Source organism: Papaver somniferum, chromosome 3, assembly GCF_003573695.1.
Source record: "Papaver somniferum cultivar HN1 chromosome 3, ASM357369v1, whole genome shotgun sequence".
Lineage (NCBI taxonomy): Eukaryota > Viridiplantae > Streptophyta > Magnoliopsida > Ranunculales > Papaveraceae > Papaver > Papaver somniferum.
Genome location: NC_039360.1, coordinates 226,479,209 through 226,496,633, shown reverse-complemented (window position 1 = coordinate 226,496,633; position 17,425 = coordinate 226,479,209). Strand labels below are relative to the sequence as shown.

At 36.8% G+C, this 17,425-nt stretch overlaps 3 protein-coding genes across 3 annotated transcripts; 2 read left to right on the top strand and 1 right to left on the bottom strand.

The window, feature by feature from the left end:
• Positions 1 to 905: 905 nt before the first annotated feature.
• LOC113360755 (B3 domain-containing transcription factor VRN1-like) lies at positions 906 to 3,033 on the top strand. Its single transcript, XM_026604222.1, has 4 exons — positions 906 to 983; positions 1,096 to 1,959; positions 2,033 to 2,665; positions 2,770 to 3,033. The coding sequence occupies exons 1-4, from the start codon at positions 906 to 908 to the stop codon at positions 3,031 to 3,033; spliced, it is 1,839 nt and encodes a 612-aa protein (XP_026460007.1).
• A 7,203-nt stretch (positions 3,034 to 10,236) lies between these two features.
• On the top strand, positions 10,237 to 11,305 carry LOC113360754 (putative F-box/FBD/LRR-repeat protein At5g44950). The gene is made up of 3 exons (XM_026604221.1): positions 10,237 to 10,604; positions 10,647 to 10,978; positions 11,061 to 11,305. The coding sequence occupies exons 1-3, from the start codon at positions 10,237 to 10,239 to the stop codon at positions 11,303 to 11,305; spliced, it is 945 nt and encodes a 314-aa protein (XP_026460006.1).
• An 812-nt stretch (positions 11,306 to 12,117) lies between these two features.
• Positions 12,118 to 14,312, bottom strand: LOC113358826 (protein NETWORKED 4A-like). The gene is made up of 3 exons (XM_026602532.1): positions 14,076 to 14,312; positions 13,733 to 13,852; positions 12,118 to 13,599 (listed from the first exon to the last, which is right to left on the bottom strand). Exons 2-3 carry the CDS (start codon positions 13,839 to 13,841, stop codon positions 12,212 to 12,214), a joined length of 1,497 nt encoding a protein of 498 aa, XP_026458317.1. The 5' UTR covers positions 13,842 to 13,852; positions 14,076 to 14,312; the 3' UTR covers positions 12,118 to 12,211.
• Positions 14,313 to 17,425: the final 3,113 nt, after the last annotated feature.

Genomic DNA, 17,425 nt, shown 5'->3' with positions numbered 1-17,425 from the left:
AATCGGGTGACGCGAAGTAAAGGTGCGGTCAATCACTCGATACAAAGAGCCTACTCTGATAACATGTTAGAATACGAGCATCTAACTCAAAACCAATTGACAATGAGTAGAGAACCCCATAGGATTTCAAACCACGGGATCTTAGATTCCCCAGATAATGTGGGACTAATAATCTCAACATGTTTGACTACCCCTGTAAATGTCATAAATCTTTACCCATAGCATTGGAGATGCTCTCATGGTTTGTAACTATATACCCTTTTTGATAGAGTTAAAGAATAATTTAATGCAAACGGCAAGGTACAACATTCCCATGAGAGAATGCGAACAACTTAAAGCATCTCCAATGCAAAGGGTCAAGGTAATCCTACGTGGAGGTCGTATCAACACATTTTCATGTGTGGGTCATTACTAAATGACAAAAAAAAAATTTAATGTAAATGTTTTACCTTAAGTTGATCTCCAACCCTCAAGGTATTATCTAACAAACTTTATTTGAATTTAGAGAGAAAATGAATGTAGCTTTAAGATCCAAGGTCATAGAGAAAATCTTATTTAGACTTTTCTCCATTACCCCCACTTAACCATGTCATTTATCTCTATGACCTTGATCCTTGTGTTGAAGATGGAAATTTGGTGCAAAAAAACTTTAAATCCTAGGTGTCATTTAAATTTAAGACCTTTATCTTTGCATTGGAGATGCTCTTACGTTAAATAAAGCAAGAGAAGTAAAGAGGTTAAAAGAGAATACCAGTGCCACGTGGAGAAAAACAGTTCCGATGCACGAGTAAAGAGGAAACGGCAGGTGGAGTTAATTAGACAGAGAAACAAACCATTAGAATATGAATACGAATAGGCAGAACTGAGAGATGCCATAAAGGAGACTAATCCGTTTTGTGTTGAGAATGGAGAAGAAGAAGAAGATGGCGGGGTCATATTTCTTCAAGATAATCTGCAATTACGTTATCGAGGATAGACGTTTAGTAAGTTTTCTTCCCAATTGCTTAGCAGTATTTTATAATATGTTGCTATAAAATTCTTCCTTCGAGTATTTCTGAAAACTGAACCGTTTTTATTTTATTAATATGATGGCAGGAGCTTCCAAAAAAGTTTGTTAGGCTATTCGGGGAAGAACTAGGTAAAGCTGGACTAATCGAGGATCCTACGGGTAAGATTTGGCCTGTAGAATTACGGAGAGCCAAAGCCGAGATTTACTTCCAGAGTGGTTGGCAAGAGTTCATGGAGTACTTCTCTATTTCTATTGGGCATTTTTTGATTTTCAGATATGAAGGGGATTCGCAGTTTCATGTATCTATATGTGATGAGACTGCCTGTGAGATAGAATATCCATATCATGGGGAGGATGTCGATGAATCCGTTTCAGAAGGAGTATCTTTGGAAAATATGGATGTTCCCTTTCAATCCGCAGCTTGTAATGCACGCGCTGCAGCTAACAAAACTAGACCCAGTTGTCGTGGCCATGATTCTGCAAGTAAACGGAGATTTGAGGACTATCAAGAAGCCCGAGGTTCAGTCAAACGCAATAGGTCAGACGGAATTGAAATGAACACAAGTAAACAATGGGTCTATAACTTCAGGCGCCAACCTGAACTGCCGATAATTATCTCTGATGATGAAAGCGATAACGACGAAGGTTATCAAAACCCTGGAGATTCTGCTAACGTTACCAACAAAACTGAACAAGACAGATGTAAAGCACAATTCGTTAACTCAGATAGTGAATGCGATGACGAACGTCCTATGCCTACTCAACAAAGATCTGCAAGTCACAAAGGAAAACCAAAGAAGGCTAGTTGCGGAGCACGTAAACTGGATGTATCAAGAACAAAATCTCAAAGAGCAACGAGAGTTATCGGAGAAGCTAGAGCATTCAAGTCTGATTTTCCCATGTGCATGATTATCATGAGACAATCTTATTTTAGCAAGGGAAGTCCTGTGGTATGATTCCTAACTCCGAATTGTTAAAAACCTCTTTATGTACGTAGCTTATGATCCACATTTTTCTGTGCAGTATGTGCCTAGTGAGTTCACAAGAGAATTTTTGGTAAAGGCAGGTGATAATTTTGTCACTCTTCAAGATCCAGCAGGGAAAAAATGGCGTGTGGGATATAAATTTAGAAAGGCTGGTACCAGATCATCTGCCATAAAGACAGCCGAACTGTATAAGGGTTGGTACCGGTTTGTCTTGGAAAATCATTTGAAGGTCGGTGATGCTTGTGTTTTTGAGTTAGTTGACATTGATAATCTTGAGATGAAGGTTAACATCATCCGAGTCTGTGTACCATGTGGGAAGCGCCATCCTGAAGTTGTGGATACTGAAAGCAGTGAAGAAAATTATCAAATCCCCGGAAAATCTGCTAAACACAATGATTCAGAAGATATTGAAAGCGATGCGGGACATACCATGCCTATCCAACCTAAATCTGCAAGACATGGAGGAAACCACAAGATGTCTAAAACAAGTGAAGTGAAAGTACATTGTCCTGGGAAAAATGCTAGTTGTGCAACACGTAATGTGGGTGTAACGGAGAGCGAATCTCAAAGAGCAATGGCTGTTATCAAAGAAGCGAGAGCATTCAAGTCTGACTTTCCGATATGTACCATTATCATGAAACCATCTTATACACAGAAAGGCCGTCTTGTGGTATGATTCTCAACTACTCCAAACTGTTTAACCTTGTATTTTTACAATTGTCTGTAATGATGAAGTATATCTTGCTTATAATGATCTACAATTTTTATGTGCAGCATGTACCAATGAAGTTCGCAAGAGATTGTTTGCTAATGGCAGGGGATAAGTTTGTCACTCTGAAGGATTCGACGGGAAAAAAGAGGCGTGTCGGATATACCACTAGTCCTTGTGCAAGTAAAGTTAGTCTATACAATGGCTGGCACGAGTTCGTCTTGGAAAATCATTTGATGGTCGGTGATGCTTGTGTTTTTGAGCTAGTTGACATTGCTAATCTTGAGATGAAGGTTAACATTATCCGAGCGTTTCCCGACATTGTTTAACTTACGGGTGGTTGTAACCTTCCTGCATTTTGTGTTCCTAGCAAAAGTTCATCTAATAGAGTTTGTACATTCTTTCTTTCAATAAAATCTATCACTTCCAATCAAAAAAAAAAAGAGTTTGTGAGTCATAATTATTCAGAAATTGAATGATGTTTTTTAGAACATTTGGAATTAAGAACTATAAACCGCACTTATAATTTCAGTAATTAACAGTGCATCCGCTTACAAATGATCCATCCATGAACCAGAAACAAGTATGGACAAAATAAGGTGTACCCAAATCCGGCCCATGTGGGGATGTGGCCCATATTGGGCTAACAGGTTAGACCTATTTCTTGAACGATTTTTTGGGACCATGGTTTACTTAGCCCATCTACCCCACGGTTATAAGGGGTGTCCTAAAGTTGTAAAATGACTTAGTTACATAGAAGAGTTCGGCACCAAAAAGTATTTTTACGAACTAACCGAACTAAACATACGGGTTTACGAGAAAAGAATTTGGCTAAGGAGTTTTCTTTTTTGTGAACTAACTGAACTAATTAAACATATGGGTTTACAGAGAAGAGTTCGGTTAAGGAATTTTTTTTTATGAACTAACCGAACTCTGCATTTGGTATTCCACACAAGAGTTCGGTTACGAAAAGAAAAATTGTATTAGCTGAAGTGTTCTTCATGTTCAGAAAGTTCGGTTACCAAATTAGATTTTTTTTTTAAATTTCTACTAACCGAACATTCCATCTTCACCATATTTTGATGATTACTACTCAATTTTTTCAATCAAAAACGAATCAAGAGCAATGGGTTTGTCGGACAATTACTACTGAATTTTGATGCTTAATACTCAAACCTATTTTGATGATTAATACTTAAACCTAATAAAAGAAACAAAGAATATTTTTTCAATATATATATATATATATATTCAAAATTTAAAATATTAAAAAGAATTAATTAAAAATAAATAACTAATTAAATGGGGAAAATATCGTTTGGTCCTTTTTTATCTGGAACCACAACAGTTTGGTCTAGCGGGAAAAAACGTTTCCTGTTTGGTCCATAGTTATTTAAGAATATTTAAATGGCCACAAATACCCTTCTGCATTTGTTCGATGAACTATCAGTTTATTTTGTAGCAGTTCACTCTGTTCACAGATATTCTATGAACTTCATTACATTTCATTAAATACTACAAAAATTTCGTTATTACAAAAACTAGAGTTCATTCTTTCAAATGAACACCTAATAAAACCTATAAGAAAACCGAGTTCATACTTTCAAATGAACTCCTGATAAAAACCTATATGAAGCCAAAGTTCATTCGTCAAAATGAACTGCTAATAAAAACCTATATGGAACTAGAGTTCATTTATCAAAATGAACTCCTAATAAAAACCTATATGAAACCAGAGTTCATTCTTTCAAATGAACACCTAATAAAACCTATAAGAAAATTATTACTTCAAATGAACTCCTATAAAAACCTATATGAACGTTAACCAGAGTTCATTTGTCAAAATAAACTGTATCAACATCATCATATTCAACATCAGTAGGTTTAAGTTCATTCTGTTTGATGAACTTCGACATCTTCATCATTCTTTAACAACAACAGATTAGATTTCATTATGTTCGACGAACTTCATCGTCTTCACCATCTTCCAAACAACAGCAGAAAAAAATTCTTCATCATCTTCAACAGCAGCAGCAGCAAGGAACTTCATCAAAATCATCGTCTTCATCATCTCCAACAGCAACAGCAGTAATGACGAAAAAACACATAAACCTTCATCTTCTTCACCATCTTCATCGACTTCAACAGCAGCAACAACATCAATCATCATCATCAGTAGCAGCACCAGCAACAACATTAAATCTTTTATCGTCTTCATCATCATCAACAGTAGCAGCAGCAGCGACGAAGAAAAAAATACATAAATCTTTCGCTTCATCGTCTTCATCATTATGTTAAACCGCAACAACAAAATCATCGTCTTCAACAAAATCAAAATCATCTTCATCGTCTTCGGCAACAACAACATCATCTTCATCATCTTCAACAGTAGCAGGGAAGAAAGAAAATAAAATTCATTTTAATCAATGAACTTCATCAAATTCATCGTCTTCAAAAATAGCAGCAGCAATGATGAAGAAACACATAAATCTATCATCGTGTTCATCATCTTTAACCGCAACAGCATCAAACATAGAAGAAAAATTTAAAATCTTGTCGCAAATCGTCGTCTTGTTCATCATCTTTATATACTCATCATGTTTATCATCTCTTCAAAATAAAAACTCTAGAACTCACACAAATCTTGATCGTTTATGAAGTAACAGAAGAAGAAGAAAATAGAGAGAGAGAAACTAGATCTGAAAATATGGAGGTGAGAGAAAGTAAATCTGAAAATGATATCTTCTCTCTTAATAATTGAATATACATGTCTTAAAGTGACGTCATGGGTGATCGATGTAATGGTCCCAAAAGGGTATTTCTGCCACTACGTACAAGACGACAATTACATCATCCATGAAGTTACCCTAGGACCAAATAGTTATATATATTTAAAAAATGGACCAAACATATAGTTGACTAGGTCAACTCAACCAAATTCTCTCTAATATATTATTTCTAGGACCATATAGTATTTCCTACTAATTAAATTAATATATATGATAATTTTGGTATTAATAGAAGTAGGAATTACCTATAGGTACTAACATAGTGGTATTAGTTAGTGGCAGGTCCACCCACTAAAGCCCAGTAATCGGAAGTCCATAATTAAAAGAAAACATAAAAATGGACCAAATTTTTTTATTCCATTCTTGTACATGTGCGGGTTTAGGCATGTGAAATATAAAAATACCAAAAATAACGTTTTCTATTTAAGAGATCTATAAGCACGAGAAGAACATTTCACATTTCATATTCATTTTCTTTTTCTCTTTCCTATCACTGCTACTGCGATCGGATTTGGTCTTCTTCAATCTTTCTCGTTTCTACCAAATCAGATGAAGATTTCACTGTTGCAATGTTTATATTAGGGTTTTCACGATCTAATCGTGGTTGTATTTGATAACGTTTTTGATCTCCGTGTCTAATTTGTTGATTATTTTACTAGATCTAGATGAATAATCACATTGTTTGTTCATTTCGTTGTTAGATTTGATTATACCAGTTCCATTTTTGTTGGTTTTAGATTTTTTTTTGTTTGTTTTTCTGTATGAACCAACAGTACGTATATCCGGTACTGACAGAAACCTAGTATACTTTTAAGAAGAAGAAGAAGAAGAAGGTACATCATTATGATTTATGACGAGAATTGTTTTCTGTTTCCAGGTATGTTTTCTAATCATCTTGTTTGATTATTTTGTTCGGTTTTTCTTCTTTTGATTTGTTTTTTGATTATATTATGATGATCAAATCGATTTTCATGACGCTTTTATGTTTTTTTAGGTTTGTTACAATTTTTTTTTGTATGAATTGACAGTACATATATGGCGCACTGATATAAATTTCTTCTGATTTTGTTTTATTCGAAGTTTTTCCATTTTTTTTTGGTTCGATCCATGAGTATGTATGTATAATACTGAAGTTTTCTCACCTTTTTTAGTCTTATCCGTCAGTACATATACGAAATAATGTAATATTTGTTTCGATCCTCTTATTTTTCACAGATCAGTTACCTATTCTTGTCATGCGTTTGCTTTTTAGTTCATGAATCTTCAGTACATATATCGCATACTGATAGGAAGTGCTATTTTGGATGTGTTTTGTCTCATTTTTTAGTCTTATCCGTCAGTACATATACGAAATACTGTAATATCTGTTTCGATCCTCTTATTTTTCATAGTTCCTTCACCTATTCTTTTCATGCAATTAATTTTTGCCACTTTTTTGACATGCAGTTCAGTTTTTAGTTCATGTACAAAAATGGGTTTTAGACACGGTAATTTACCGTGTCCAAATGTCTATGGTCACGGTATTTCATTTTTTGAAAAACCGTGACTAAAGCCTGCGAGGCCAAAAGTCTGTACCATTTGGTCACGGTGGTTTTCGTGGCTATTTCCTATATTCCACCGTGACCACAACCTCATTAGTCACGGATCTTTATTATAAACCGAGGCAAATTTTCTCATTAGTTACGAAATTCTGTAATACACCGTGACTAGATTTGTTCATTGGACACAAATTTCCATATTTTACTGGGACCAATTTTTTATAATGGTCTCGGATACCATATATACACCGTGTCAAAACCATCACTCATACAAGATACTTCGATGATGAGCAGGTTTTGCGCTTTAAAAGAATAAAGTATGTGGAGCAGTAACAAATAATGTAAACGAAAATTTACAACATTCCATCAATTTAATGAAAAATCAATATGGTTTATATATATCTTGATATATGGATTCTACTAAAGTTGATTACAAGTAATATCAATATGGTCAGCAAGTATGAAACCATATAAGCGCATTTGCATAAAAGAATTGGAAGGACAGCCTCTAACAATTTTTTGGGAGAACTGCACTTCCATTGCCTGCCTACTCCAGGTCCCGTTACTGAAGATGGATGGCGCACCCACACCACAACAACGTTAACTCATCCGAACTCTTTTGCTAGAATGTCGCTTGGCTGCGAAAGAAAAGAAAATAGAAATAAAACTAAATGTAAAATTCAATACAGTGTAAGATCTTATATTGTTGAAGTGCATGTGTTGTCATTTTTCGGATCTCGAATATATTATTTCACATGGGAGAGTGATAAGTCACTGCTAGCAATCTTCTGTCATCCCTTGTACACTAACGGGAACAATCTGCCCAAATTACTCTGGTGAGAGTCATGCCTTGCAAAAAAATATATTTTTATATTAAACAATACTAAAATGTCTGCTAATTTTAAATGTATGGTGGAGAATAATTTTCATATGATTCATAAAAAAATCAAGCATTAGAGCTACTCCGACCTCACAACTAAGACTCGGCAACAATTAGATACAGAAACAAGCCAAGGAAAAAGTAACCAATGTCCTCACAAGAGTGTCTAGAATGGTTCCTACCAATATGAAATCATATAGAAACTTACCATCCAAAGTAATAAGCATGTCTGAGTCCTGGATGACTGCGCCGACCGTCAGTTGCATGCTAATACACCAAAATTGTGCAATACTTGGTGCGCACATGAAGCTTATGCATATATCAGTATTTCTGATCACCACCTTCACAAGAACAATTCACTCAGCCACCAGCACCCAAATCCAAAAGAAACATCAGAATGTTCAGCATTAGGAATTTGAAATTGAAACTAGTATAAAAAGGAGGTGAAAAACGCAAAATCTAACTTCAGCTTTTTCTTATTGAGTAAGAAGGCCAAGGTATATTTCATTCGACCCTCTAACATATTATTATTTTAGCAACTTCAAATTACATTGTGAAATGGGATCCAAACACCACAGAACTAGACATTAATCATAGAAAGTGATCAAAATTACATCAGAAGTCGAATACGGTAGAAGTAGAACTAATTGACTGCTAAAATGAAGAGCGCCATAAGCTGATGTTGTAGGCAGAAAAAAAATTAAAACTGTAACATCAAAACCTAGAAATGTAAATCTATGAAATAGTAAGAAATAATTTACATCTAGAAGACGGAGGAAAATCAGAGGCTTACCCTCTTAAATAAGTTATGGAGAACGAAAGAGATTTCACAATTAACCAATCTAAACTGAAATTTCAAGCATTCCTTGTTGATAAAATAAAAGACAAAGCAGATTGACCAATACAAAACAAAAATAAAAAGGAACGATTTTACCAGAAGAAGACCATGTAATACCTTGTGAGGTGTTTTCGCCTTCACTTTCATTAAATATCTAAAATTGTTGTCTCACCGTAAAGAAAAGAGAAAGAGGAAGGGAATTTTATTGAAGGGTTTTATTTATTTTTTCTTAATTAACCTAAGAGAGAGAAAACAAATTGCAGTTGTAATCTCTTCAAAGCCATCATCAAAACTGTTATCTGGCTTGAAGCGAGAAAGAAGGAGATAAAGCAGGAAGTGGAGTACTTCAGTCGATCGTGGAAGTGGAACAAGTTAGGTTGGGAACACTAATCCTGGAATCGTGTGTCATAAAAATAGATATACTGTTAATAGACACGCGTTGATATATCACCGTGTCCAAAGAGATGAGCAGTGGTCTCGGATATGTACTTTTGCGGGACTAACCCAGCTTTAGTCACGTATACTAGTTTAACCGTGATAAGGACAGCCGTGACAAAAACTCATAGTTGTACTAGTGAATCTGCGGTACGTATATGTGAAATTGATATAAACTTCTTCTGCGGTACGTATATGTCAAACTGATATAAACTTCTTCTGATTCTGTTTTATTCAGAGTTTTGTCACTTTTTTTGGTTTGATCCATGAGTACGTATGTGAAATACTGAAGTATGTGCTTTGATTCGGTTATATTCATGGATTCATCACTTCTTGACATGCAATTGAGTTTTTAGTTTATGAATCTGCAGTACGTATATGTCGTACTGATAAAATCTTCTTTTGATTTTGTTTAATTCATAGTTTTTCCACTTTATTTTGGTTTGATCCATGAGTACGTATGCGAAATACTGAAATAGATGCTAGTTTTGTTGCTGTGTTTTGATATTGTTATATTCTGGTCCCATTTACAGGTTCAATATGTCCAACGGATACATACTCTATATGTAAGCAGTGTGGCAGATATATACTCAGATATGTACTCAGATTTGTAAGCAGTATAGCAGATATGTACTCAGATTTGTAAGCAGTGTGGCAGATATGTACTCAGATTTGTAAGCAGTGTGGCAGATATATACTCAAATTTGTGTTCCTTTATATGTTTTAATTAATTTGGACCTTCAGATAAATAAAATCCCGATTCAGTAGAAGTATGTTATTTCACACGTATTTAAAGAGTATGATATATTAGTCATTTCCATGTTTTCAAAAAACTTTGGATCCTAGAATAAGGGTAATATCCTGTTGGACCCTATTAAATAAATAACCTTATGGGCTTGGGACCAAACAAGAAATTTTCCTTACAGAAATATTTAGATAAGGGGTGGCTTTGATTTACTTCTAAATGTTTTATTTCTTACTCATCTGGCTCCGAGAATTTTATGCGGTTCATCTCTCAAACAGTTAAAACTTTTCGTTTTTTCGGAGAATAGATGGAAATTGATGATCGCATTGGTTTCGGTGAATCTAATACCTTGGAACAAATACAGACAATGAGCGTACAGTGCTCGACGGTTTTACTGAAAAAAGATGACCGACGTTTTGAATGCATGGCAAATTCAAAACTACAACGCTCGTCCAGTGAAGGATCAAAACTAACGATGAAGAAAGGCAACAAAGATAGAATCAGCGAATTACCTGATGCTTTAATTCATCACATTCTTCTATCTTTCCTAAACATAGAACATGTTGTGCAAATGCCCAGAAGATGGAGGTATCTTTGGGTTTCTCTACCTACTTTAAGAATATCCGATTACTATATGGATTGGAATGTGGAAGACCCCTTTGAAGCCTTGCACAGGTATATCGTTTTTGTGGACAGATAACTACTTCTGCGTGATAGTTCATCAGATATCCAGACTTTGGAACTTAGATGGGAAAACGTTGGTAACTTCAAAAGTGATTTGGGTTTTAAGTACGACGTTTCAAGACATGTCGCAACATGGATCATGGCTGCTGTTAAGCAGCAAGACCTAAATCTTACTTTGTTTCTAAGAGAGATGATCAAATTTCCGGACTGTTTGTTCACCTGCAAATCACTGACAAAGTTAAGTGTTCATGGGTTTGGCAGGGATTTGACATCCTTTGGTCTGCCCGATGTTGCTGTGTATAATTTCCCTCGGCTAAGATATCTGCAGCTTAAGGGAGTCTCGCTTGTGGATGAAAACTTAACTAGTAAGTTTTTTTCAAGCTGTCCATTTTTAGAGTCATTGGTGTTAGCAGAGTGCAGCATAAGTTTCGATTTTTCATCTCTTAGTCTTTAAACACTTACAACCGGACAATTGTGAGTCGATTGATGAATATGACATCACTGTTAAGTTATCTGCTCCAAATCTCACATCCCTTGTCTGCAAAGATTTTATGTCACAAGACTATTCCCTGGAGAACCTTTCTTCTCTAGTCACAGCTGATATTGGAGCGACGGTTATAGACGGGAAGAAACACCGAAAGCTATTTCAGAGATTGCTACAGATGTTAAAGAGTTGTACGGTGCTCGAATGATAGAATTTATAAGAGCGGTCCGCAACGTGACAGATCTTACATTGTCCTCACCTGTGTTCCTCGAGGTATGGATCTTAATTCTTTGGTTCGAAGTATAAAAAGTTGAATAATCTGTTATTCTCTTAATATGCACTGACCTGCTATGTTTCATTATACAAATTTATGGTATGAGGTATTTACTATGCTTCCGAAGATTTAAACAATTTTTTTTTTGCTACCTGTCTATGTGCCAAGGTTGTCTCAGGATCTCTCAACTCGCTAGGTGACCCCTACTTTCAGTTCAGTAATCGATTTTTGAAGGTTAAAACATGGGTGTCAGGTCACTGCACGAATAAAGCCAGGGTATCCAAGGATGTTTTAATGAACTCATGTTTTTACAAGTTTTGTTGAACAAAGCCAGAGTCTTGGAGAAAGTAAAGCTTTTCTCTTGTAAAACAGACTCAGCTGATAGAGTCGTACAACTGAAGGCATTCAAAGATGCTACTTGCATTTCGTAGTACTTCTTCAAGTGTCTCAATCTCAATGTAGCTGTAGCCAACAATAACAACTTAAAGCTTTTCTTATCAAAACTTCGAGTAGTGCTATCTACGGCATCGGCATGCCAAGGAGAAGGTATGCTCTTATATATTTAATTGTCATACAGTAAGGTTTTAAGAGCAGATTGATAAAGTTCTTCGATCTTGTTTGCATCCTTTATGCAGTTAACTAATACCAGCTAGTAATACTAAATTAGATAACCTTCATGAGCCTTTCAGCCGTAAGGGTCTTAGAACATTTGGAATTAACAACTGTAAACCGCACTTATGTCTTCTGTAATCAACAATGCATATGCTTAGAAATGATCCATTCATGAATCGAATACAAAAACGAAGAAATTGGATTTTGTAGCTTCAATATGAAAAACATTTATACAAGCAACCATTTAATGCCTTGTAGCATTTTCAAACGATCTTCCATCTCGCGGATCCTATCTGGGTCTCTAGATCCCACATTGACCGTGAATGAATTCCGTGCCTTACCATTCAGGAGGTTGTCTCTCTCTGCCGTCAAGGTCTGGATATTCAGTTTCAATCTTTCCATTTCACTGCTCATCTCCTTTTCACGGTTTGCCTGTAGAACTTGAAATTCTATCTTTTCTTGTTCAACCCTCTTACCATCATCTATTAGTGTTTGCATGCTTGACTCTAAGTTCTTCAGCTTCATCTCTAGCTCCCTTCGATCCTCTTCCAAATCTGAAATGACCTTCTGTAATTGAGATTTCTCGGTGCTAAATTTCAACTCAGCATCAGAGATGGCTAGTTTCAGTTCTTGAATTTCTATATTAAGATGTTCTACATTCGGATCTTTCTGTTCTGGCATACAGACATCGATATCTCTTGAAGAAGTCTTGGCCATTTGCAGTTCAAGTTTCAACATTGATACCTCTTCTTCTGAAAGACGAAGCTTTTCGTTACTGACCCTGGTCTCTTCCAAAACATTATCCATAGCTGCTTCAGCAGATTTTCTTTTCTCAAGATCAAGCGTCAATTTTGCTTGCAGTTCCAACACCTGCGTTGTCTCAGTAGACAATGCATCAGTTGTATCGTTCTCAGTTTTGAGGTTTGTTATTCTCTGTATCTCTTCTTCAGCACAATGAAGCTTTGCATTTGCAACATTCAATTCTTCCTCATACCATTGGATTCTGCCAAGAAGCTTTTCGTAGTCTCCATTGTCATGAGAAGCCATTGAGGCAGTCATAGATGAATTCTGTTCCTCTGCCATCTGAAGCTTCAATTTCACGTCGCGGAGTTCAGCCTCCAGCTCAATAATCCTCTGACTCAGGCCCAAGTCATCAGCACTGGCTGCTACTGAATCGGAGTAAGTAATCTTAGATGAAGCAATGCTTTCGGATTCTGTTTCAGAGTCTGAGGGAGACAATGACGAATCATCTGATTCTGCCTTCTCAGAGCCGCCTCCACGAGATCCAAGAAAGACGTCAAAACCAGCAGCTCTGGCCACGGATTTACGGCGAGTATGTTTCCTCTCCGCACCAAAATGCATAGGGGGTCCAGACTCTGAGCCTGCGTCCGAGATGCCAGAAGTCTGACTTTGGAGCTGATTGGGTGGAATGTTCTTGCGCAACTCCTTAGTCAGGTTACCATAGCGCTCCGCCAATGCACGATACATGCGATAAAACTCTTCCACTTGAGAGATCAACTCAGGCCTTTTCTCGTAGTACATTTCAGCCTTCTTTGCAAAGGAGTCTCCATCCTCTTCAATCAATTTCAGCATTCGCTTGACGCTCAGGTCCATTTCTGTACGTAGTCAAAGATTTTATGATCATTTTCTTGCCATTCATATTCAGATTCATCGATTCTCTTGCTATTTTTGTTTCGATTCAGTAAATCAACTTAAGCCCCAGAATGAGAAACAGACAGAAGATGTTACCTTGTAGATTGTCTGCAAGCCATTTGTTGGATTTAGGGATGATATGACTATCAAACCACCAAGAATGTGATTTTTTCGATTCTAACCTCTTCAGTGTTTTCTTAGACATGATTCTACCCCCTGGAAAATTTACATTTGAATACAGTAGATCCAATCAGCAACAATGACAATTTTGAAGAAATTCTTCAGAAAAAAAAATAAAAAAATTGATCTCAAAGGTTATCTCCTGATAGTCACAATCCTTATTAGCTCATCAAACTAGATACAAGATTCTTAACTAAAAATTCACATATAATCTTATTGATAGCTCTTGGTGCAAATGAAGGAATTAGGGAGTACTTACCAGAGTAGACCAGCAGGACCAGGTAATGACAGCTAATAGATTTGCAGAGCAGTAGTTGCCAAAGTGGGGATCAATAAGAAGTACCCACATCCATCTTCTTCTTCTTCTTCTTCCAGAATTGGCAGTTGAAGAATGGACAATAATTTAGTTTCTTCCTTCCTTGATCCTTCTGTGCCTGTTATGGGTAAAATGTGTGTGCAATTATTTATTTATCTTATCTATGGACTAGTCAATGCCTAGACAGACAGCTGCCCACCCTTTCATGATCCTTCATTTATAAAACAAAACATTACTAGAGAGGAGACTTGTGTGAGATTGATAGACACAAAGACGGAATGACAAAGAGCCTTGGCCGTTGCTTGCATTATTGATGCTGAAAACCACCGCCTTCCATGAATTTTTTTTTTTTTGTATGAATCTGACTCATGAGAACCCGAATCTGACTCATTATATCTGATTCAAAAATTATTAAATAGTGATAGGCTCATTTTATAAAAAAAAACAATTGGGATCCACTTAGTTATGCACAGCGAGCCTGACTCGACTGTATCCGGATCATTTTATGTGTTGAGTCAGATTTCGAATCAAACAACATTCTGATTCAGATACCGAGTCAGATCCAGTCCAAACAAATAAGTTGAGACGTAGAAAACTCCCTTATGTCAAATCAGCAGCATCCAAATCATATTTGCAATTCCATGAAACACAGTCAGAGACTCAAAGTGATTACTGAAACAACACTTCTAAACAGACCGTGATTTCGGACAACACCAAAACCGCTAGACTCAATTTTTTGTATGGGTTTCGGTGGGTCCCGTGAAAGATAGCAGGGGGCAGTAATTGTGAAAAGATTTGAGGCGGTTTTGTTTTGTCGGTTTTATTTCGAGGTTCGTCAAGACCTTCTATTATTGAAAAAAAAAATAAAAAAAACATCATCAATTATGAATGTAAATGCAGCACTTGTGGAGGATGACTACATTGTACTTTGGATAGTCACATGTGCCACGTTCTTTCAAAATGAATGCGCGTAGATCCACCGGCATGTACATAGTTGGGAGAAAAAAATCTTTTCCACACCTCAATATTCAAAGTTGTTTGTTTGAACATCTTTAAATATCAAAATACCAAAAATGATCCACGTTTCGAAGATTTTCAACCGAGCATAGTGATGTTTGATTAGTGCCTAAATTTGTTTAGGCGTAACACGTTTATCCTTGATTCTTGAGGCAGATGGATGTGCGAAGAATTCGTCTGAATCTGTCTCGTTATATCTGAGTCTGAATTATTTCTTCCGAATCTGACAGGTGAGTTGTACATGATACAGTGATAGATCAAGTTTTTAACATAAGAAAAATACTCATTCCAACAAATGGAGACCTTTGTTTAATCCGGCACGATCAATTCCTCCCATCACCTCATGTTGGGATCGTATTTTTTCAGCCACTCCTTGGTGACCTCCGAGTCCTCATGAGACCTATCTACCGGTGGTAATGGACAATCTTCACGTACTCTAAGACCGATATAATGTATGTTGTTATGGTTGAATAAAAAATTTTTTTGATCCTTAAGCGATTCATCCTAAATGGTGTATTTTGGTGCGTATGTATAATATGTTCCCTTACCAAATAGATGAACAACGCAACTCCACATTTCCGCCAAGAGATGACCATATAGAGGTATTTACATCCAATACTCTCGGGTAATTGGTCCATTCCCCTTTGGCCTTTGTACTCTAGCAACCATTTTTTTTCAAAAATCACTTCTTTATCTTGTCTTGTTTTTCCTTCCTTCATCATCGATATGTAAAATTCCTTGTCTTCTTGTAGGCGCAAGGCCATCATCTTTCTAAAGTATTGGCATTGGGTTAAGTTCTCGTCGTCCGCCAAACTTATATGACCCATTTTTTCCGATGCAACGTGATAACCACAATTCCCATCCGCATCCACGTAGTCGGTAGATAACACATAGGGCTTAATGATTTCAGGAATTTTCGAATAATACTCCTCGAATATGGTGTAACACATTCGATGGGGTCTACCTTGTTCATCCCTAGGCGTGCTTCCATCACCAAGAGCGGACCTTAGAGTCACCATAGAACCATTTGTCTTGCTTGTCCCTTCCATGCACGTATGCTTGATACTCGTGTTCTACTCGCTTGACTCTCTTGAGAAGAAACGATTAGATCGTCTGGCTCATCGTTTATTATTGGCGCTTGACTTTCTTGAGAAGGATCGATTGGATCCTCATGTTTCCAAGGAGCGATTGGATCATTTTAAAGGACCGTATGTGCGCTACTTTCCCGCTTTCTCCCTTCTTTGGTCGACCACTTTTCCTCTTAGTCGGTGCCTCTTCATTCTCAATTTGCGAAGGAACGTTGGAAACATTTTTCTTGGCTTGTGCGCTATGTGTCCCGCTTTCCCCCTTCTTTGGTCGACCCATTTTCTTTGGAACCTGCACCTCTTCATATTTAGCGTCTTCGTACTCATGTTGAGAAAAGTTTCTTTTATGACTCAATAACGGGTTTCTTTCAGTACTCATTGCAACCTTAAACTCGTTCATTTCTTCCCTTCTATCCATGTTGGTAGGTGTCTACCCGTCGGCGGTAGCACTGTTGGTTCTCCGACCAGTACCATATGGGGGTTAGCGGCTAGTTTTGAGTCGTACATCAAAAATTTCGTCTCAAACCATCTTTTTTTGTGAATTTATCGATGAGTTCTCTTCCAATATCCGTGTCCACAAAGTATTCGAGTGGTTCTTCGGTTGGGGGTGTTTTGAAAGTTAGTTGTTTCCAAAACGGATCAATGATTTCAAAAGGAATTTCTTGTTGGTACCTCACAATCATGTGACGACACGGAAATCCGAAGACCTTCATCGTCATACATGAACATACAATTCTTCTTCTCCCCATCTCCTTTTCCACATAATATTTGTAATCCTTCATCATATAAATGATTTCCCAGTGAGACACCCTATAGTTTAAACGTCTAATCAACCAATGGTAATCCTTGTAGCTTGTGATGATTTTCATCATACTCTCTTCCATTTGCGCGATTATCTTGATGATATCATCCTTGGTGTATTCATGGATGGCTTCTTGTACCGTAACCACACTGTTTTGGCTCCCTCGGAGCAAGCTTTTCAAACGTCCATGAGATCCTTCCGCGATACTTGTCACCTCATTCTTGTAATGCATGTGTTGGTAGGTGTAAGATACACAAATTTCTACTTGTACGGATCCAACAACTCCTTCAACCAATAAACCACACATTTCTCGTAATACTTATTCCATAGCCCAATAAAACTCTCCAAATAGGATTCGAACTCGGCCACGGACATTGAGTGTACCAATA